At 36.2% G+C, this 22,444-nt stretch overlaps 2 protein-coding genes across 3 annotated transcripts; both read left to right on the forward strand.

Moving 5' to 3' along the window:
- Nucleotides 1-1,319: 1,319 nt before the first annotated feature.
- Nucleotides 1,320-14,661, forward strand: LOC146168015 (SHC-transforming protein 1-like). Of its 2 annotated transcripts, none has more exons than XM_083390991.1 (11): nucleotides 1,320-1,518; nucleotides 4,692-4,762; nucleotides 5,062-5,254; nucleotides 5,504-5,609; nucleotides 7,171-7,330; nucleotides 7,466-7,613; nucleotides 8,157-8,273; nucleotides 8,492-8,597; nucleotides 9,277-9,396; nucleotides 11,074-11,309; nucleotides 12,934-14,661. In XM_083390991.1, the coding sequence occupies exons 1-11, from the start codon at nucleotides 1,375-1,377 to the stop codon at nucleotides 13,066-13,068; spliced, it is 1,536 nt and encodes a 511-aa protein (XP_083247117.1). In that variant the 5' UTR covers nucleotides 1,320-1,374; the 3' UTR covers nucleotides 13,069-14,661. The 2 variants fall into 2 exon arrangements, with proteins under 2 accessions (XP_083247117.1, XP_083247118.1); XM_083390992.1 differs by having other exon boundaries at nucleotides 9,289-9,396.
- Nucleotides 14,662-17,756: 3,095 nt separating this feature from the next.
- LOC146168016 (stabilizer of axonemal microtubules 2-like) lies at nucleotides 17,757-22,378 on the forward strand. The gene is made up of 6 exons (XM_083389101.1): nucleotides 17,757-18,104; nucleotides 19,010-19,180; nucleotides 19,507-19,709; nucleotides 20,363-20,466; nucleotides 20,603-21,170; nucleotides 21,364-22,378. The coding sequence occupies exons 1-6, from the start codon at nucleotides 18,088-18,090 to the stop codon at nucleotides 21,657-21,659; spliced, it is 1,359 nt and encodes a 452-aa protein (XP_083245227.1). The 5' UTR covers nucleotides 17,757-18,087; the 3' UTR covers nucleotides 21,660-22,378.
- The last annotated feature ends 66 nt before the right edge of the window (nucleotides 22,379-22,444 follow it).

Raw genomic sequence — 22,444 nt, forward strand, 5'->3', positions numbered from 1 at the left:
CAGCACATTTCTAGGCAGCGAAGGACAACACGAAACATAAATATTGTACAAAGATTTACCTCATAAAAATATATAAAACATTGCAGAGATGAATACTAATGATAAAGCAAGGATAAAGCAAAGACAGAATGTGGTACACGTTTAAAAAAAATAAACAAGTTTAACTAAAAAAGGAAAAATTATTGATCAATTTACAGAGCTTACAGTTTTTTCGTTCTCGCTCATAGAGTTCTTAGATCATCGCACAATTTTTAACGTTGAAAGGATTTACGAATATTTAAGACTAAACCAACCTTGCCTTAGTAATTTAATAAACTTTTATGCCGTCTTTAATTGGCTCCACTTTACAAGTATCATGTGTCTCAAATCTATTAATAGCGGACAGGGACAACAAAGTGTTGAAAAATAATATAATGAATACAAAATTGGGACCTCAAATTTAAAAACAGTTCCTTCATATCAGCACTTTTCATATACTAGTATTAGTTCACAAACTTGGTATTTTCTTACACTAATAAAGGCTTGGGTATTTTTTTTATGTTTATATTGTTTTACTTTTTTATCCTTGGTATGATGTTTAACTCCCCATCATTGTTACAAAATTAACTGTTTTGATAAAAGCATTCTGGCAGGTGCGCAGGTGCGCAGCTCATTTTATTACCAGTTTTTTGTGTCCATCCCTGATTTAGTAAATTGCAAATATATATATTATGTCGTGTTAGCATTTTAACAACCCCTATGTGTAAAACAGTTGGCGCTGTACACTCGTCTTAGTGAAAAGAACTTGACTGGTCACTTTTAGAAAAGTGATTGCTTCTAAATATTTTCAGAGCTGTTCGTTTGTTTTGTAAATAAACAACTTTCTAAGTGAGTTGTAACATTCCATTGTTGTTTATATAAGTTTAGGCCAATAATATTCAGATTGAGGTACAAAAAATGTTTTTCTTATTGCTGTCATTCAATCGGTGGTTTGCTATTAATTTTGTAAATGCCTAGTTTTATTAGTTACTTAAAACATGATCTACGACCGTTTATCTTAGGCCCTATAAGATTTTAAATTTTTTTTCCAAAAACAATCAAATTGGTATATCTACATGGTAATTAATTAAGCTGAAACACTTTAGAAAGTAAGGATCTCCCGCGGACAGTAAAATGTAAAAGAAAGATTCTTGTCTTATAAGACTGTTTATTTATAAAATAAACAGTCTTAACATCTTGGTAATTAAATAGTAAGAAATAGGTACTTAGCAGTAAACCATAAAGAGAGAAATTTAAGATTCTATGTTAATATTTATGGAGTTTTATATTGGCAGATTTTACAATTGCTTGAACAAAAAGAACAAAATTTAAACCTGACATAAATGAATTCCCAACATGATGCGAAAAAATAAAAAACTCGTTGAGGGTGATCAGACAAATGAATGGAGAAAATCTGGAAGCTTTGTTAATAAGCCACAAAGGGGATGGCTTCACCCTGACAATGCTGTTATGGGACCCGGAGTAGTTTATTCAGTCCAGGTAAGCTGTTTAGCATTAAAAAAATAATATATATATTATTCTCTAGTCTAAAGATTTTTACCAGTTCTTTCAGTCTGGTTGAAATCACTGCAAGAAAAAAATTTGTTAAAATTTAGTTTAGAAATGAATTTAATTTTTGTTTTTGCCAATTTTAGGCAATCACTAAATTGTTTGTTTTGCAATGTGTCGTCATTCTCATCATTTGTTTATGTGACAGATGTGTAACTCTCACAGTGGACTGATTTTACATTCCCAACATTTGTTTTTTGCATGTTGTACAATTAGATTTGTTTATTTGTTGTTTAATTATCAGTTTGCTTGATTGCCAGTAGGGCCAGTTTACACTTGCCAAAGATGTTGGCATGCCCTCTTCATTTTTAGTAGTTGTGCAAGCTGGCATTGTCTTTAGCATTTAATATAAGTTATCCTAGATCAGCACATTGAGTCCAGTAGAGCTGATACCAAAAAACAATGTTTGCTTAAGGCCACTCACCAGTCGGGAAGTGGGTGTCAATCAGTACTCATAGAGCAAAATTGCACTTAACCCTGTACATCTTTTGTATGATAAGATATAATAGAAATATGATTGGTAGTGTCATGTTAACACGTGATTAGGTAGTTGGATGCACTATGCAAGGATCTGTAATGTAGCCTGATAATGAATTGTCAAGCCAAAAAGCTCCAGTAGATTGACATAATCTTGATTAAGACGTTCCAATACAAGCTTGTATCGAGTCACATTAACTAAAGATGATACTGTTCGTATTGAAACATCTTAATCAAGATGATGTCGATCTACACTACCTATTTGGCTTTGCAATTCATTATCAAGCAACATGTGATTATATAATATAGAAATTTCAAACTGTTTTATTTCGCAGTTCAGAGTTCACACAACAATATAACAAGTATAATATAAAAAATGTACAATAAATATCCAGCAAAACATAGTATTTAAACTTACAGCTAAAATAGAAGTAAGTGAGTAGGGTGTCAAAGCCAACAAATACCTAAATTGAATATTCTAATCACGAACACTAGCAATTGTATATTAGGGTGGAGTGAAAAAAATAAAAATCACTAATTCAAAAAAAGTCCCCACTGAATAGTTGCCTTTGGTCCCAAAACTAAGTTTAAAAATGTTTTTAGGAAGTTGCCTCGAATACTCAGGTGACAACCCTGACGCAAAGGTCATGCAGGGGTCAAATCCCATAAAAATGCTATAACTCTGTGACCGGTGGTGCTAGAGAGTTAATTTTGATGCCAAAAGAAGCGGAATGTGTACTTTCTTATCTGTCCTAAAATAACTATTTGTCCTAATTTAACTAAAAATATACTTAATTTAGAAAATATCGATTTCGAGTGCCTAAACCTAATGCCGAAATAAGTGGACTATCCAAGACCATTTTTATGAGTAATTAAACATTGTTGGTGCTGGTATCAGTCTAGTTACTAAAACATTTGATTTTGATGAGACTTACTAATCCACTTATTATACAAAAAACTTTTATAATGTAACTGATAGTGAGTAAATGTTGGATAGTCCACTTATTTAGGCATTAGGTTTAGGCACTCGAAATCGATATTTTTTAAATTAAGTATATTTTTAGTGAAATTAGGCAAATAGTTCTTTTAGGGCAGATAAGAAATGGCACATTCCGCTTCTTTTGGTATCAAAATTAACTCTCTAGCACCAGTGGTCACAGAGTTATAGCATTTTTATGGGATTTGACCCCTACATGACCTTCGCATCAGGGTTGTCACCTGAGTATTCGAGGCAACTTCCCAAAAACATTTTTAAACTTAGTTTTTGGACCAAAGGCAACTATTGAGTGGGGACTTTTTTTGAATTAGTGATTTTTATTTTTTTCACTCCACCCTATTGTATATGTAATAGAAAAATAAGGACCAATATATATACATTAAATGGACTTCAGCCATAAGATCGAAATACCAACATCCACGTCGGAATAAAACACAGTTCAGAATAAGCCCAAAATATGGCTAATACCTAATACTACAGTCAGTCTAAATGGGAATAAGTCCTAAACCATCAGTCGGAATAAGGCCTAAATGGTAAGAATCAGGCCTATATAACAACTTACTTAATCCCAAACCCAGCCCCTAAGTACATTACTAACTATCCTAATAATTTCAACCCTGACCCATTTTCTAACCTTACCAATAACCCCAAACGCGACTAAAACCCGGTGCCAAAACAGCCGCCGTTCAAACTAGGTCATTCCCATGTCGACAACAGCCTTTGTTTCCTGTTTCTGTACAAGTCAAATTTTGTCAGTTTTCGGTTTTTGTATGAAATATTTTGACTAAAAACCTTGTTCTTATGTTTTTTCTACCCAGTTAATGAAAGGATTTAGATTCTATCAGAAAACTGTAGTTCTGCATAAGAGAGGGTAAATGGTATCCAAACAAACTAAATACAGAGTATGAGATATTCATGCCTGTCAACAATTTCTAAGCTGGATAATTGTCCTTGATACTTAGTGTACTTGGTTTGAGTGCCAGTATGCCAAACACCTAATACTGGCCATACAATCACGTAGTTTTGTGTTAGTTATTTATTATACAACATATATAAGTGATAAAAATAGTAATCAAATGATCTAAATCAAAAACATTTTACTTCAAGGCACAAGTTAAACTATAGACAGTCACTTGTTATCAGCAATCGGCCCAGGAGTTGAACTCAAAACCCAGTAATACTAATGCTTTTTTATTTTGTTTCACCAACGCACATTGTTACCAAAACATCATTTAAAACTGTCATCTTGCTGATTATAGCAAGTAAAATATCTGTGAAGTATAGTTTTCACACAACAATGCAGGAACATAACAAAGCAACATAGCCGGCGTCAATTAAAAATGTTTTAAAGAGCTTTAAGATGTAAGCTAAACTACCTTAATCAAATTAAAATGCACTTCTTAAAATCTGACAAAAAATACAATACCATTAGGCATTTTATAATTAAAAGAAAAACCATACCACCCTCTGCATAATGTAACAGGATATTTACTTGCCCTTTAGGTGCCATTGGGCTCGGAAAGTCATATTATACATGATAGATCTATACCATATGTATTTAGAAAAAAAAACTCTGTTACAATTTTTAATTTAAAATTTTTAAATAACTTAAATATACTACTATATTTAGTACCTTGGCTGTATTGAAGTGCGTCAAAGTATGAGGACATTGGATTTTGATATGAGAACGCTAGCAACAAAGTAAGTTTGTTAGTTTTTTTAGTTATACTTTAATACATATAGCTTATAAACTGTAACATAATAATATGTCTTTTGGTATGCGGAATGTTGGATTCTTTTTTAGTATTAAGAAAACTCATCTTGATAGTAGTTTGTTACCAGGTATTTTCAATTTTGCCAGTTGCATGTGATAGTTACAAAGATTTAGAAAAGAAATGCTAGTTAAGTGTAATCCCAAAATGTCTAACCAGTTACACTTAAAGTATTGTTATTTCACACCTCAAAATACAGTTGTTTATCATGACTACTATATTTCCTAGGGAAGCTATCTGGCGTGTTTTAGCTGCTTCTGGGGTAAACCCACTTCCACCAGCGGTTTCCAGAAGAAAAAAGCCCCCTAAAGATGTTACCCGAATTCTTGGAGACCGACCAAACCTACAGTTTTCCCAGGCCATAATCAATCTAACAATTTCAACAGCAAGCCTTACATTGGTTGTAACCAACACAGGACAGGTATTGACATTAACATTAAGATACAACAAACAAAACTTAGTTTAAAAAAAATAAATCTTAAAGCCAAATAGGTGAAGTACATCTTTATCTTATTTAAAAAGACGTTTTGATATGCACTTGTGACATTATCAGTTAATCACAATTGCGTAGTGAAACATCTTGATTACAAATGGGAAATGGTGTTAATTTACTTGACCTATTTGGTTTTGACATTTCTTTACTGTAGCAAAAATTTTATTTCGGTTTCAGTTTATTGCCAACCATCAAATGCAATCAATTTCATTTGCATCGGGAGGTGACCCAGACACGATTGATTACGTGGCTTATGTTGCAAAGGATCCTATTAATAACAGAGGTAATGCATTTTAACCATTGCACAGTACTTTCACATAAATCTGCTTTATTACCTATTATACTGGGGAACACAATTTTGGTTGACTGCGATCTAACAATTGTTTTTGACTAACTTTTGGGCGCTGCAAAAAAAAATGACATCAGTTTTTGTCTATCTCATCAAGTTTTTGAGCTAGGCACCCACCATTTTTTTGAGAACCCATGAAAAGTGCAACATTTAAGACATCTGCGTTTATTGTATAAAACGCTTTAAAAACTACAAGCAACCAAAAGTAACTCAATTGTTTTCAAATAAAAATTTGTACAGCTTTATTCTGTTCCTTTAACGGATATTGCTTCTGCAGGACAAATAAAGTGCGAGTTTTAGGGCAAACAATTGACGCTTGTAGGAGTAGCTTTTCCTGTCATGTTTAAGCTGTTGGCAGTCTCACTTAATATTCCAGCAATAGTCAGCCAGCATATGTAAGTCCCTATTTCCCTGATCTTTCTCCTTGCTCATCGCTGAAAGCACCAAGGTTTTCCGGAAAAGCAAGATGGCTATGCAACAAAATGCTTCTTGATACTCATGTTGCAGCCGAGTTCTTTATAACTTCCCAATAGCTTCTGAACAATTTTGACATAATTCTCTATCCTTGTATTCCCAAGAAATCCCTTGATGATGTTTTTTAATGATAACCGCGTATTTTCTTCCAATTCGTTCATCTTTGATGAGATGCCGAGTTAGTCGACCATCAAATACACCAGCCCTAAGTTTTTGTATTGACAGGCCAGGAAAAGCCAAAACGAGGTAATTGAAACAGTTGCTTTCAGTTGACAATACTTTTGCTTCATCAAATTGCTTCATTAGGCCGAGCTTTATGTGCATCTCTGTTAGCAAGTGGCTCATGTAAAAAACATAGACAAATATTAGGGATACTTTGTGTATCCATGTTGCTCACCAAGAAGAAAACATACCATTTTAAGGTTAACACATATGATCCAATTGCACTTGTGATGTTGGAACAATTCGATGACTCTTTTTATGTTTCAGGATTCTTCACAAAGACTAACTGAATGTACATTTTAATTAGCTCATACGCTTTGATTTTATTGTTTATATTTGGTAAGGCTTCTCTGCTTTCTGTTCTCAATTCCATATGGATATATTTCTTAAATCTTTTAAATTTTATGAAACTACAGCGAGGCAACACATGATTTGAGTCAGCGTAGTTAGCAAGCTTTTTAAACCTATATCGACCTAAATCGATGCCTGTGCGTTTTTCCCTTAATTATTATTCAGTTAAACCTTGTTGTATATGACTTACTATATGATTACTTTCTGCATTCCTATTACGTATGGAAAAGCAATACGGCTGAATTCGTGAAAAGTAGCATATTTTTGATGTATGCCATAGAGCAAAAACTTGACGTGATAGAAGAAAACTGGCGGCATTTTTGAAATCAGCACACCGGAATTACCTTAAATCAAGTGCAAAATTCAAGTCAACAATTTTTTTTTGCAAAATTGTTTCCCAGTGTTATTTAAAGATGGTATACATGGATATTAAGTTTGTTTTTTTCAGCTTGCCATGTTTTGAAGTGTGTTGATGGTCTTGCCCAAGACGTTATAAACACTGTTGGCCAAGCGTTTGAACTTCGATTTAAAGAGTATTTAAAGAATCCACCTAAAGCTGTCACTCCTCCAGATCGAACTGAGCCTTTATTTCATGATGGAAAATCGAGGTAACAGAATGTGTTAACTTCTTCTTGCTGTAAATAAGTGTACAATCATTACTTTAAACTGATTGTGTGGCCTTCTACATACTTAAAAATGAAAGAAAATGAAAATTCCTTTCTATTGCAATGCAAATTTTTCAGATGGGGTGATGATGAACCGGAGTACTACAATGAAATTCCTGGTAAACTTGCACCTGAATCTGGTTTAAAACGTTTAGATGATGATGTAACCTCTCCACATCCGTCAACCTCATCTCGTTCTCAGGAATATATAAACAATGGAGTCCAGGTAAAACTTGTGGTTTTACTTTTACATTTTTGTTCAACTTTCTAAAATTTACTTTTGTTGTTATATTTTATGACCAGGTAGTTATTGACAACATTACAACTACATTTAGTTGTATGTACGACAACTACTTATTTTTTATATGTTATGTACACTGGAAATAGATGTTTTTTTCGTTTTTTTATAGCGTTCTGCTAAAGAAAGTAATCCAATATACATAGTAACATAGGCACAATATTTTTGAGAATATTTCTCTCACTATACACTTCCCTAGTCTAAAAAGCTTGCCTTTTAAAAAAAAAATAATTTTTTTACAGTTAATGGTGTTGTATCATTTGATAACATATTATTCCAATCAGATGCTGCTTATTTGATTAATCTTAGTGTCCTGGTTTTTATCTACATTTTTAAATAAAGTTTTTACAATGGCCTTAATGGGTGTGGGTGGTTCAAAGCTTTTTAAGTAAAATACAATTTTACTTTAGATATAGGGCTTGTCAGTAATTTTGGTTTTGTTTTACCATATTGAAACATTACATTTTTAAGGCTGAAAGCTGTTCTTCACCTCCTGTTTCCACCCCAAATCCAACCCCTACCCCACGACGAAATGTTAGAAACTTTGAAGATCACAACTACGTCAACACCAGCTTGAAACCGTATGAGGTTTGCAAAGCGGCAACTTTCGTTTTTAGTTAGGCCGAAGAGCAAATTATTATTTACACGTTTAGCAGTGCACGTTGTACAGTAATAACAAGATATAGCCTGGAGACGTGCGCAACCTTTGCCGCATCGTTGTGATGGCTAACAGCCGCCTTTTGTGCTTATAAAACTTCTGGGAGCACATCTATATACCGCTACATACCGTGCGTTTCTTGCTACAGATACCCGGAAACGCTCGTTTAGCCCAGCAAGCTTCGACCTCGCACGCAAAGCAATCGGACAGAAATTTAATCGAACTTTCCACTCCACCCATGTCGCCAAACAAACGTGAGTTTGCTGATGTTGTGTGGTTCAACTTGACATGGGTATTGGTTATTTGTCAGAGCGGTTGACTCGTTACGTATTTAATTATTGTCATTTCCAAACATGCGTAAATGTAGTGTTGTTTGATGAACTTGAACATTTTGTTTTTCAACTGTGGAATACTCGCGATAGTAGTTGAAACCTTCGTTAGTATTTGTTGGCGCATGCCGAAACTATCCATTCCAGTAAAATTTTGATGTTCGTGTTGCTTAAACACAAAACTAATGCAAAAAACACAATCCACTCCTGAGTTGTAGTTTATTTTAGAAAGTACAAGCGAACACCCAGAAAAAATACAACAGAAAAGCTTAACAAATAAAAAAAAGCCCGAGCTACTAAAAAAATTAAAAAGCTATGTTCTGAGTACTTAAATATTCTGTTAATGCAAACTTTGCAATTCCCTGTTTTTTGTATTTGGTGCTTGCAACCTAGGCCTTCTCTCCCGACTAACGAAACTACTTTTTGCTAGCACAGCATGTCAATTTATTTTGATTATATATTCTCTCGTTGTTGTGCGTCAACGTAACTGTTGTGGCCAAGCGACATTTCTAAGGTATTCTACCGTGTCGTTTAATAGAGGTTGTATAGCGTAGTTTTAACCTAACGACTTGAATCTCATATACATGCAGTCTTTTCGTGATAGATGTGAATGCAGGTGTCGGTGGAGCACTTGCGATTGCTGCTGCGATAGGAGTTACTCGCGATGAACGGCCAAACGAGCAGCTCCAGCAGAAGAGACCTTCCGTGGACGCCTTCGATATGCGTAAGGCTCATACTGTAGTACTAGTATTTATCAATATTAACTAAGGTTACCGATGAATATTCTGCATTCAACATCGTATGTTCGTGATGTGAATCATTCCCTGGATGCGCTTTTGTACGCCTACATTTACGTCAAACTTCGTTGATTACTTTGATTTGACTCATTGTTCATGTAATTAAAGACCGCTACGTTTCTAGATCGCTTAAATATGTTCTCCTAATCCAGTGGTTCCCAAACTTTTTTATTCCGTGGCCCAAATTTGGTTCGTAAAACAGTTCGCGGCCCACCATGTGCCGTAAATCTTTTCTTGTACGACATTTAGCCAATTGACCAAATAAGACTTATCGCCCTGGCTAATACATAAAGCGAACTTTTACCTAACAGTAACTGAATAATCCTTTTTCAGTTTTAAATGAAATTGAATATCTTTTTTAACAGACTGAATTTCAAAAGTGCACTGTCGTGTTAATTGCGTAGAGAAAAAAACATAAGTAAGTCTATCTACCCACTGATCGAGGCGTCAACGTATTTCATAAAAAAAGTTTTTGAAAACGCGATAATGTGAGTTGTCGAAACTTTTTTCATTGGTAGTTGTAGGGTAAGATTCAAATTATATGGTTGCAATATTTAGGAAAATAGCTCTATGGCCCACTGGAAATGATCTCGTGGCCCACTACTGGGCCATGGCCCACAGTTTGGGAACCATTGTCCTAATCATAGAACTTAACATGTATGGTCGAAATGTGTTGTAGCGAGGTGGTCATTATTTTGTCCAAACTCCTAATAAGACACCTGCTAAATCTCTGTGTAACAATGAAAATCGCAATATATCCCACTGGGTGACATATGAAAACTACTACTAAACACCAGTTAAGGCAAGGGTCGACAACCTAGGGCCCGCGGGTGCGGCCCGCCAATGTGGCCCGCCAATGTAATTTATCCGGCCCGCCGGCTCTTTGACAAACTAGACACGAGTCCATTTCAAATACTTTTTGACTTTTTAACTACGTAAGTACGAATAATTTTCGCGCTTCGCGCGAATGTATTTTCTACATCCGCTTGCTTACGTTTGGATGGATGCTGTCTTTTAAACTAGACCAGCGCTCTTTACCGTTGCGCCGTGCAAGGCTGCCAAGTGCGTCGCGTACAAACGAAAAACGTATTCAAAAATATTGGACATATATTTTTTAACATTCTTTGATGTTTTTATTTTAGGCTATGTAATAAAAACAAAGAAACTTAAAATAAATGTCGGCATACCAAAAAAAATCGCGCTCGTTTCGCTCGCCATTTTCGCCCGGACTCTAAAGGTTTACAAACAATGAACTAGATTAATTACATTGAAGTTTTTCCTCTAAGTACTTTTATTACACTTTTCATTAGTAGTATGGATGGCGACGTGTGGACTCGAATTTTAAACCAAGCAAACGCTTTTTTTCGCGTTATGCGCCATCACTTTACTGCCTCCTTAATGTATTTAAACACTTTTTAAGTGCAAAAAGAGATCCGAGGCCCGCCTGATTCACAGTTGTTCTAACATTTTAATATCACAATTCTTATTTAACATTTTGTGCGGCCCACAGAGACCTTTCTGGGTTTGGTTTTTAGCCCGCGACTAGAAAAGGGTTGCCGACCCCTAGTATAGAAGATCATGATTTCAATGTGTACCATTTTAAGGACCCTTTGCCAACTCACTGCACCCACCCGCCACCCCCGGCACCCTGGCCAGCAACGCTCTTCAGGGTGAGCCTTGGTTTCATGGCAACGTAACGCGAAAGGAGGCCGAAAAGTTACTCACATGTGACGGCGACTTCCTGGTTCGAGAGTCGAACACCACCAAGGGCCAGTTTGTGTTGAGCGGTGTGCAAGACGGCCAGTTCAAGCACCTGCTACTGGTCGACCCCAATGGCGTTGTGAGTATGCCTCTCACGCTTTGATCAAAACATGAATCGTTAACGGTAGCCGTGTTGTAACCAAAGTATAAATTTCTACTTGGACCTGATGAAGCACGGTTGTGCGAAAGCCTGGCAAGATTTTCAATATACCTTTTTATACAGTGTCACCTGATTACCCTATTTAAAATTAGACAAATACATTTAATTATCTGTAAATTACTGAAGTTCACTAAATTGTTTCAGTTGCCCAAGTCAAGTCCCAGTTAAAGCCATTTTCGCAGCAAATCAGGTCGTGATATTACATCAAAATCAATTATAAGTGCCAAGCAAGCATCATTAAAAACATTTAGCAAGTTAACTTTTTTGCATGTTAAAATGGAGGCAAACCAAAAAAGTTTTTTATTTAAATAAAGCACTTAAGTTAAAGTCAGATCAAGCCATTTGCAATCATTGACTTTGACTTAAGTTCGACGCAATTTATGCGTTATATAAAAACTCTTTTCTGAAAACTGGCTACACTTAACATTTTTTATGCGGACTGTGATCCTAATGAATGGTCTTGCTAAACTATTAAGACGGTGTGGTTATTATATTATATATATTTTTACTGGATTTCGTGCGTCTATAGTAACGTAAGGAAAACCAGCCTATAACGAGGTAAATTACTTTAACCCCTAGCCTTGTCTTGGTTCATTTCTTAGCTGGTGAGCCGTGAAGCTCTGTTTGGTGAATTTTTCTTCAGAATGTTTTAAGCAGTGCTTTAGTGTATCCCGCTGGCCGAGGTAACGTTCTATTTATTTCAAAACCGCGATTGCACTTTTTATCAGTTTGTGGTCGGTTTACGGTGGTTCTCAACCGTCGTACCGCGGCACCCCGGGGTGCCATTTCTAATGCCCAAGGGTGCCGCGAGATTTGGGGAATCTTAAGGAATTTGATTTTTGCTATTGTTGGAAAGCTTTTTGATATACCTCTTTGTGTATGTTTGGAGTATTATTATTTTGTATTGTATCAGTTTCGTTGAGTGGTACATTATAGGAAACCACTTAACGAAAATTCCAGAATGATCCCGCAATCTATTTATTTTCTCTCGGCTGCCGTAGCCATAAAAGGCTGAGACCACTGTTTTTAAGGTTTTAATATATATATATATATATATATGTATGCAGGTTAATAAAACGTTGTAACCTAATTGTTGAGACCATCTCAATGTTCTAATTAGGTTGAGTCTAATAAAATTTGTTTTACCACTATTGTACATTTTTTGTTTTTCATAGTTAATGGCTAAATTCAGTTTTATCAATTTAAGGTTTAACCTTATCGATTTTATTTTGCCTATCCACATTTGGGTGTGCTTGTGTTTTAAAGAGTTTTTACGTAAGAGAAAATCTATTTTGCAAAACTAAGTATTAAGGATTATTGTCGTTGTGTGATTATATATGCTAATGCTATCACGTTGACGTTTGTGGTGAGTTGTCTACAAATGCTTTTCACCTCCCTAATACGGACGTGTTGCGCCGTGTCAAGTGTGTCAGCTATTAAGGTATTCATATTGCTTTGCAGAATGTGGGACGAAATATCCTTACGTTCTAAAATTAGAATAAAATTATCCGAACGTTTTTTGAAATCTTACAATGTTATTTAGGTTCGGACCAAGGATCGCCAGTTCGACAGTGTCGGTCATCTCATTTCCTTTCATCGTGACAACAACCTCCCAATTGTGTCATCCGGATCATGTCTTCTGCTTCGACAGCCGGTCACCAGGCAAATTGAAAGATGAGTTATTAAACAAAACTTTCCTCTAGTCTTTCCATCAAATTTATTTTTGTGTTCCATCTCGTGTCAGCATTTATTTCGCGATTAAGGAGGCTTTATCATACTCTTCCTTTCAAACACGTTTCACCAATATGTGATATTGGTGCACGTCCGATGAGATTTTTAATTTTGTTTGTTTCATCACCGGCGGTGTACTACTTTCTATTTTCGAGCATTTGTTATATTCAACGAAACCGCGAAAAGATCTTAAATTTATATAAAAAATACATTATTTAACAATCCTTTGCATCAAGGACTTTGCTACCTTCGAACTGTTTCACGTTGTTGACAGTAACTAACCACTTAATATTTCGCGCTTTGCTGAGAAATGCTGGTTCTTATATTCGCTTTTGTATTTCTCTATTGACTTCCGACCTGTTGTGCTTATGTTAAGTGTTATATTTGCTTCTTAATGAGCAGTTATCATTTGCCTTTTGCTTGTTTTTTCGATTTTCTCCCTTTGTAAATAAATTATTATTTTTAAAAGGGCTTAACTATTCTTGTTAAGATCTTCGTTCAGTTTTAAAATTTTATTACCAACTTTTCGGTTTTTAATATTTTATTTAGCAAAAGCGTAGTTTAACAGCGCTAGCTGCTACATTCAACTTTGTTTTGGTTATACTCTCTTCAGCTGTGTTCATTTGCCCCTTTTCCCTTCGATTAACACAAATCAGTTGCAGTTGTATAAATCTTGTTTTACACACGTTTATACAGTTGGTGTTTCACACGTGATCGAGTCTTAAAAATGTTTAAACCCACACAAGAACCCGGCTTGAACAGTATCTTGTTCAATGTTTTTTGTCGTGCATTTAAAAAAATAGTGTTGTTTAATCATGGCTTCCAGTAAAATGTGGAGTCTGTTGGTGCTACGTTAACTATATGTACAGTCAAAGCCAATTACTGGGGATGCTGTTTCCATAGTAAAGTAAAATGAAAGTTATAGCTTTAAAAAAAACTTTTCCTAAAATTCTGATGAATTTATTCTTTATTAAGCAGTTGGCAAAAGACGTTCAAGACGACACGTTTTGGGTGACTTTGCTTATGCTATGTTATATTTTTGTTTTGTTTTCGTGTTGTTCATCCTCTCATTTGCAATGCTCGATGATACAACAATTAGTTTACTTTACAGAGGTATTGTTATTGAAATATGCACCATTAGTTGGTAAGCGTTTAATGCCATTTCTCTTGTGTTGGTAAATGTGACACGCACTATTTCCAAGACGTCAATTTTGTGATACTACCAACAATCAGTAAAATTAATTGCACTCTGGTTGAGTCTAAGATACAGCAAAACTGTAATAGTGCTGGGTTATTTCGCACAGCCTTGTATATACATAAACTGGTTATCGACATAACAAGATCTCAAGCATATAAACGCAATCCAATTCATCAAACGTTGTTTCGCCCTGCTAAAAAAATACGCCTATCTTAATTTTTATTAGTATGTCGTATGTTGTCATGCTTGGTCAGCTTGTCTTTTTCTTGCATTGTTCCTCAACATTTTGTATCAATGTAAATACAGTCAGTTTCGTGCAGGCAGAGTCTTAATAAAAACATTTTTTGCGCTATTAACTCATTTTTGTGAAATACTGCAAAATTGCGTTTATTTTTAAAAGATAATTGAATCTGAAAATTGAAGTTTAAACTTGCCTTAAGCACAATTTGAGCGTCACTGAACTACATTTGCTTGTTTTTGTAAGGTTTCGATGGATAAACGATGTTTGTTTTGTGCGCTTGCCTGTATTGGTAACGCACTCAACACTTACTTTCACATACGCAAAAACTTTTATTTAAAAAACTTAGGGGGAGGACTTACATCAACTAATTATTGTTATGAATCCGTTTTTCATATCACTAAAAAGGAAGTTATTCTACTTATAACCAAAACCACTTGTGTTGCTTGAAAAATTTGGTCAACCTTATACAGCAAAATAGTAGCCTACATGTTAAAACACTATTCGAAATATATGACTACGGACTAAAAACTTTAACATCGGGATAAAACAAATTTCGGAATAAGACCAAAACAGGACTAATACCTATTAGTCGTAATGTATAAATCGAAAGAAATCCAAAACCGTCGGAATAAGACCTAAATGGTAATAATCATAGTCCTATACAACTTTTACCAAACCCCACCCGTAAGTACATCACTAACTTCCCTAATTATTTTAACCGTAACCCAATTTCTAAGCCCTACCATTACCCTCCACTATCCTCAAACAACCTGATGCCAATGCAGCGCCGGTGAAACTAGGGCGTGCCAAACGTCAACACCAAAACGGCCGATGTCAGACCGACGGCCCCCTACTTTATTTAGGCCTTATACGATAAATTTGGGACCTATTCTGAGATTTTGCTTTAGATATTGTTGCCTACTAGGTCTTATTGCGCGTTCCCATTACTACTTCAATTCACGTAGAGCTGTGGAATCAAGACTTTTTGAAATCAAAATCGAGCCGAACTAACCTAGGTAATGCTGTACGCCTTTATAATAATAGCCAGATTTTTTTCGAATTGACAGTGTTTTTAACTGGAGTTTCGTAAATACGTTACTTTATTGCTCATCGTGCAATCACACGCGTTTTATTAGTTATTATTATTTTGTGATGCTGTTTATGTGAAAAGTTTCAAAACGTCCCAAGCGATTCTCCTACTGTTTGTCGCGCATCACAAAAGATATTTCTAATTATGCCTCGGCAACCTTTCGTATACAGTGTGCCAATTTATAAATAATTTCAAAATATTACCAACTCGCGTGCCAAACATTTTTCTATGTTTAGTTTTGCACTGGCGGAGTCGGTCCGGCCAAATGTGCAATTTCAATGAGTCCCGAGTCCGGATCAGACTCTAGTCTACAGCCTTATTTCACCGATTTGCGTAACTAAAATAAGATGAATTTTGCAGCAATCCACTCATAAGGTTCATAGAAAATATGCCACCACATGCTATTCCACCTTCCAAATTTACAGTTTGCTGCGTTATTAGTTTCGAAATTTAGTACTGCGCATGCGCACACGTCGGACTCGGGTAGTTTTACCCAGTCTTACTCGAGCCCCATCCGACTTCTCAGCGCTGCTGTTATCTGACATCTATTTTACGCATCTTGGGAGTCGCCAACAAACCTAATTTCAGAAGTTAAATTCTGTAAAGATACCCTAACTACTGAAAATAAAACGAACTGTCACGAACACATAACTGTGCCCGCTACTTTGGAATATACTACGATTGTTTTCAGTCGATACCGAGGTGTTAACTGTTATTTTCGCTTGGTTTCTTAGTCGCACAAAACACACGTGCTTACTTTTAATGTAGAATACCCTGCCTTAGCGCAGTAAACATCACGCAAATTTTAGGGCATTGTAACGTAATACGAATGGTTAGTCGTAAACAACAAGTTTAACGCCCACAAATATAAGTTAATAACAGTTGAGACGCTAAATTGTGACAGGAACGCTGCAGATCAAACTGGAATTGTGTGCAACCATTTATTTCGCGCAAGTGTTAGTGATGCGATAGTGATGGTGTAATGGCTGTATTTTTCAATGTGATATAACGTACGTGCGCGTTAAATCATTTGGCGTGCCCTGAAAAATCATCTTGCGTTCCACTTTTGGCACGCGTGCCAGGGGTTGCCGATCCCTTGGCTAAAACATACTGCTAAGTCAATTGAGATTCGTCCGCACTGATTTACTGCCAGGACATCTTAACAACACACAACAAAAACGAACTACTTTACGCACTTGGTTTATTAGTTTTTGTTTTAAACACGTGATGCTTTTTTGAATTGAAATTCTCTTTTTTTCAATTATCTTTACCAAACTCGCAGCATGTCCGGGCGACATACGGCCCGCGCGCGGCCAGATCCAGCCCGTCAGTAAAAATCATCTGGCCCGCGACCTCTTTTTCAAACTGGACACAAGGTCATGTCTCATATGTTTTAACTATTTTGACCTTTCCAAAAGATTTTCGCGCTTTGCGCAAATCTTGTTTCCCTTTAAAGTACATTTTTTCTTTTTATCGAGTTTTCTCATACCAAAGGGCGGGACACATGAAAACTATAAGTGGAAACTATTTGTAGCATGAAACTCTCTAAAACAACATTTCTTTAACTTAATCTATATAATATCTTCTCTGATGTATTCGTCTTTAATGACAAATATATAAAAACAAGTGTATAAGAAATATGTGCATATTATGTTTTGTGTACCGTATGCGCAATGCGTCACGTCTTTTTGTAAATGAAAAAGTTTGCCAATTTAAATCAAAGAAACTCTTTTTTTGCGCTTCGCGCGTTGCTACTTTTTTAGCATAAATTATGTCCTACCCTGCATAAGAGAGATTAATAGCCACACGTTTCTATAATAAAAATTGTTAGTGGAAATTTATTACGGCCCGCCGAGAAGTTGCTATGTTTGGTTTGACCCGCAACTAGCAAAAGTTGCCGACCCCTGCTCATAGGTAACGCACACTGGACACTACATACTATAGCGACGCTCCTCGTAAAAAAGCTAAGCGAGAGGTGTGTGTGTTTAGGCGTAACGCTGTGTTCGCTCAAGCGTATTTGGAGAGAGGCCGAGAGAGAAAGCGCTTGACAACCGAATAGCTTCTTAGTTACGGTTCCCTCCAGTTGGCGCGGTTAAGCCTAGTCGACTGAAGGGTGGTTTTAAATGCCATCATAGTGCTATAAACAGAAAAAAACAAAGGTTTTTTTACGTCTATGTGGTTTTGTTGTTGGTGGTTAGTTATGTATCATGGTCGTACCTAGGTTTTAAATAATAATTTGCATCTTCTTTACCCAATGGCGTAATAAATTGCGACTAATTGTTACTTTTATTGATAACAATCCTATTATGCGCTTTTAACGTTGAAGTTATTCCGTCCATTGCGAGTACCAGACTTTACACTTTAATAATTGTAAATCAGTCCAGGACTACCAAAAACATATTTTACGTGCTGCGATATCAACTATCAGTGATCAACAATGAAGACACAGAAATGGTAAGAATATTATTGTAGCCTATGTTACTAAAACCGAAGTGCACATGCACAAAGCAAGTAGACCTTTGGAAATGTTAGGCTAATGTTCTTTAGGTAAAGTTTAGATTAGGCTAGTGTTTTTCTACCTGTGATATATTTCTGCCGTTGCATTTTGATAACTGTCGTAAATATATACAAACGAAATTTTGTTCTGAAAATCGAATAACAATAGAATGATATTTTTGTACGCCAAGCGCCAATTTTTTTTTTTTTTTTGGTAAGTTTATATAACGACCTTGGAAAATTTAACGCCCTTATCGAACTAACTCCTTTGTTGAAAACTGGCGATTTAAACAGCTTTCGAAAGCGACAAGAGTCTGGCATGTTTACAGTTAACACAGGTTTGAATACGTATTCCGCCACTAAGATCTTGTACAATCAAAAGAACAAAGGAAGAGGACTGTCAGTTCTGTCGCTACCACTCAATGGGGCCTTTAAATCTCTTGTGTTGATAGCAATTTATCAAACACCGCACTTTTGTGTCGTAACCAACTTCTTTACAATTCACGATGGCGTGTACTTATACAGACGTGACAAGTACGTGAATAAAGAGAATTTGAAAAGTAATACCGGGCTTTTATGAAGAATTTAAATTGCTTCACGAATTTGTACTGAATAACTCAAGTATAGGAACAAGTGGAACATTAAAATGTGTAGAGTGCAAGTTAATTAGTCCACGTCCAAGTTAATTTGGTTACAACTCTATTGTGTAGCCTAGTGAGGTCATAATTTATTTAAAAGGGTTATGTGTGTTGCTTGGTAATTGATTTTTTTAGCAGAAACATATGGCGGCAATTAAATCTACAGTGAATTACTTTTTTAAATTATTTATTTTAGTGATAAAGGGTAACCATATTTTTCGGCAGGTGGCACCGCCCTCGGCCAACAGGATTTCTCAACTTTGGTCACCAACCTAATAACGGAACGGAATATGTTGATACCTACATTAAACATAGAATCCCGCCTTCTGAATCGTTTAAACCGTCGGAAGAAATGAGAAAATCGGATGCGAAAGTTTCAGAAGAGACGACATTCAGGTTAGGGTTAAGCCAACATATGGTATAGCGGTATAGTAAAGCGGTTAGTTAAATTCGATTGTAAGTTATTTTACTGATAAACTAATCCACAATGACCAAACCACTATGGGCAAAACTATGGTAGATTACTAAACTTGATTGGTATGTTCTATAGTTTTGCTTTTATGGAAATGCAGGGTCGTGCATTAGTCAACTTATTTATTTCTTACTGGCATGTTTACAAAAACTGACAAAGAAATAAAGTTTTCATGTTCACTATTTACGGTGGCGGAAACCATATATATATTAATACACGCCATGCGATAACTGCATAAATCCTACCACAGGAGGGACTATATTCCACACCCTCTTCCCCACCACGAACCACATCCGAAAGAGCTTTACCAACCGCCGGGTACTCCCATGCAGGGTGTGAGTATGTACAAGCAGGACTATCCCGGCCACAAAACACGCCCGATAGAACTGGCCAGGCGTAGCGATGCGCGAAGCGTTCCGGCGGTCAAATTCGAAGCAAATCCAACGTACACAAGTAAGTAGCCTATACACTATTCAGGTTTAGCGGCAGACAGATTTTATAATTGTAAAACACGTTTACAATTTATTCTGTCTTCAATGCAAGCAAGGCTATATTGCGCAGTACCATAAATACACCAATAATTTACTTATATTTTCTTCAAGTAATAATCGATGATTCTTATAATGATGTCCTTGAAGTAGGTTTAGGCGGGCCGTAGGTTGTCCATACCCCGGTCTTTACCTATTTAACACAATGTATTACAACTGATTTTTGATGTAAAAATGGCAAAACAAACACCACTTGTATCACTTTATTACCAAAATCTGCGAAAGCAGACAACGATAAGTGGTATATGTTAGTTAAAGGACCACTGCCATAACGCATCTATAAGTAAACCACTGCTAGCCTATAGTGATGTCCAATAGGCTACATGACGTTTTATCCAAAAACAGCTACCAGATATTCTGAATAAAAAAATCTCGATTCGATTCGACACCGAATAACGATCCTTAAATAAGCAAATGAAATAAAAATATATAATATAGCGACAGACAGTATTATCAGTATAACGGAACAAGCTTGTAAACAAATAAAACTTTCAAAATATATAAGTATTCAGTTGATAAATATGTATACACCGACCTATACCTTATTTGTCTTGCAAGGTGATTTTAAACGATGGGCTATCCCAGCTCGAGGAAAATACGGACCAGAGCAGGACTACAAAAAGCCCGAGGTTAAAATGGAAGGAACGTCAACATTTCAGCAGGTATAAAGTTTCAATAAACGGCCTAACAGAAAAACACTATTTGAAAAGTATATATTTGCAGAATATTTAATATGTGAACGTCAGTGTTCATAACACTTGCTAGTGTTTTATTCCACCACTTTTGCAATGTATGCAGGACTTTATACATCGCTACGCACCTCCGCGTGAGTCAGCGCGTCCTCCGAACGTTGCTTTCCAGTCAGACGAACCACTGCAGAGCCATACTGTGCATAGCGTCGATTTCGTTCCACATGCTTTAGAGGCCAGGTCTCAGCGAGAAAAGGTCAGGTTCATCCCGCCTACTGTACCAATGCAATCTATCACCACCTTCCGAACCGATTTTACTGGCCCTAAATCTCTTCCTGCTGAAAGTATGCGCCCGTCCCAAACCCATTTCGCATCCAAGGATCCGCTGTCGTCATCCTCCGAGTTCCGTGACAGCTTTGTCGTTTGGCCGGTGACAAAGCCAACGCGCAGAGAGCCCTTGAAATACGCTGGTCCACAGGGTAACATGGAGCTTGTAACTACACAGCGCATCGATTTTCGGTCTCATAACGCCCGTCCTGCATCGCCGAAACGACCCGCTGTTCGACGTTCGCAAACCATGCCCTTTGAAGGCGTAACCAACTACAGCAGGGATTTTAAGAAATGGAATGTTCCCCGTACTCTTGGTAAACCCCGGCAAGAAAATATGCACGGTGGAGGTAGGTTTGCGACTAGTTAAATTATCAAGATCCAAACCATAAAAAAACATTCAATTGGGTTAAATTGTAAAATTTACAATATTCAAATTTATATTTTAAAACTTCAACAAAATATTTATATACCACGTAGTTAATAAGCCAAATCAGCATAAAACCCTGTTACCAACAATTTATTTACCAAACCTTATTACAGGAAAGTTTGAGGGTTTGTCGACCACGCGTCAGCATTTTACCGCACATCCTGGTACTTACCCAGCTCAGTCATGCAAACCTGACAACCGGGCATTCATGAGCGACACGGCAATAGACGATCGAACCATCTACAAAGTCAGCTACATACCAAAGGCAATGGATAGCGTTGAGCGTTACCCCACACCGGACTGGCTAAAACAGCAGGAAGATGTCTGGAGAAGGCAAGGAATGCTACCGCGCAACGGCGCTAGAGGAATGACACCACGAGCGACGCCAACTGTACAAGTAGCTGCTTAACACCAGAAACTTGTGTAGATAAACTGCGCTGTGTAGATAAACTGCTGCACGAAACCTCTTATGCTATAAATGAATAATGGTTAACGTAAAACATTATGGTATTTCCATAAGTTGAATTGGTATTGGTTAACTTTTGATGAATAAGAATAAAGATCTAGCCAGGTTAAATTAAACAAAGCGAGGGTATACCTAAAATCAGAATTTCAATAGAAAAATGTTGATCTTGACCTTGCTGCTCTATATGCTAATCTTCTATATTTCAATACAAACAAACTTTGTTTCAAATAGCTGAATGGGATGTTTATACCGTCAACAACGAAATCGCTGTGGGATAGCTACAGCTACATTTAAATGATATGCCCATTTATTAGAAATAGCCTACTATTAAATCAAAACGCTGTATGTGTTGTTTATGTTATATTATGCTTTATCCTTGTTGTGTGTTTTACGTTGGGCCTCTTAAACTGCCGCGTTGTAGTAACCTAATTGATTTAACACATCAGCAGGTTGGGGAACTTGCTTAGAGTCAAACCTAATCAAAACTTATTTTCTAATGTCTTAAATAGCCGTTTATTCACCACATTTTATGTATATAAATCGTTGCTTTACAGGCGAATAAAATTGATATTAATGTTGAATAATTATATTAGAGAGTTTTTTCTAACAAAACTAAGCCCTAAAAACACTTTACATTTTTTTATTCTATTAACTTGGTTTAATGTCCCAGTTTCTCCTAACTTAGTAAAAACTGTGAGCAGGGTTTTTCGAACAATTTATTTAGGAAT

The sequence above is a fragment of the Ascidiella aspersa genome, chromosome 1, assembly GCF_963924565.1.
Source record: "Ascidiella aspersa chromosome 1, kaAscAspe10.2, whole genome shotgun sequence".
Classification (NCBI taxonomy): Eukaryota; Metazoa; Chordata; class Ascidiacea; order Phlebobranchia; family Ascidiidae; genus Ascidiella; species Ascidiella aspersa.

What these genes read in the sequence shown, in the direction of transcription:
- LOC146168015 (XM_083390991.1), top strand. Translation starts at nt 1,375, where the DNA reads ATGATGCGAAAAAATAAAAAACTCGTTGAGGGTGATCAGACAAATGAA. An exon ending in ATATAAACAATGGAGTCCAG is followed by an intron (nt 7,614 to 8,156) that starts GTAAAACTTGTG and finishes TACATTTTTAAG; the next exon opens with GCTGAAAGCTGTTCTTCACC. An exon ending in CGTGGACGCCTTCGATATGC is followed by an intron (nt 9,397 to 11,073) that starts GTAAGGCTCATA and finishes TACCATTTTAAG; the next exon opens with GACCCTTTGCCAACTCACTG.
- LOC146168016 (XM_083389101.1), top strand. An exon ending in TCAGAAGAGACGACATTCAG is followed by an intron (nt 19,181 to 19,506) that starts GTTAGGGTTAAG and finishes ATCCTACCACAG; the next exon opens with GAGGGACTATATTCCACACC. An exon ending in AGCAAATCCAACGTACACAA is followed by an intron (nt 19,710 to 20,362) that starts GTAAGTAGCCTA and finishes TTGTCTTGCAAG; the next exon opens with GTGATTTTAAACGATGGGCT.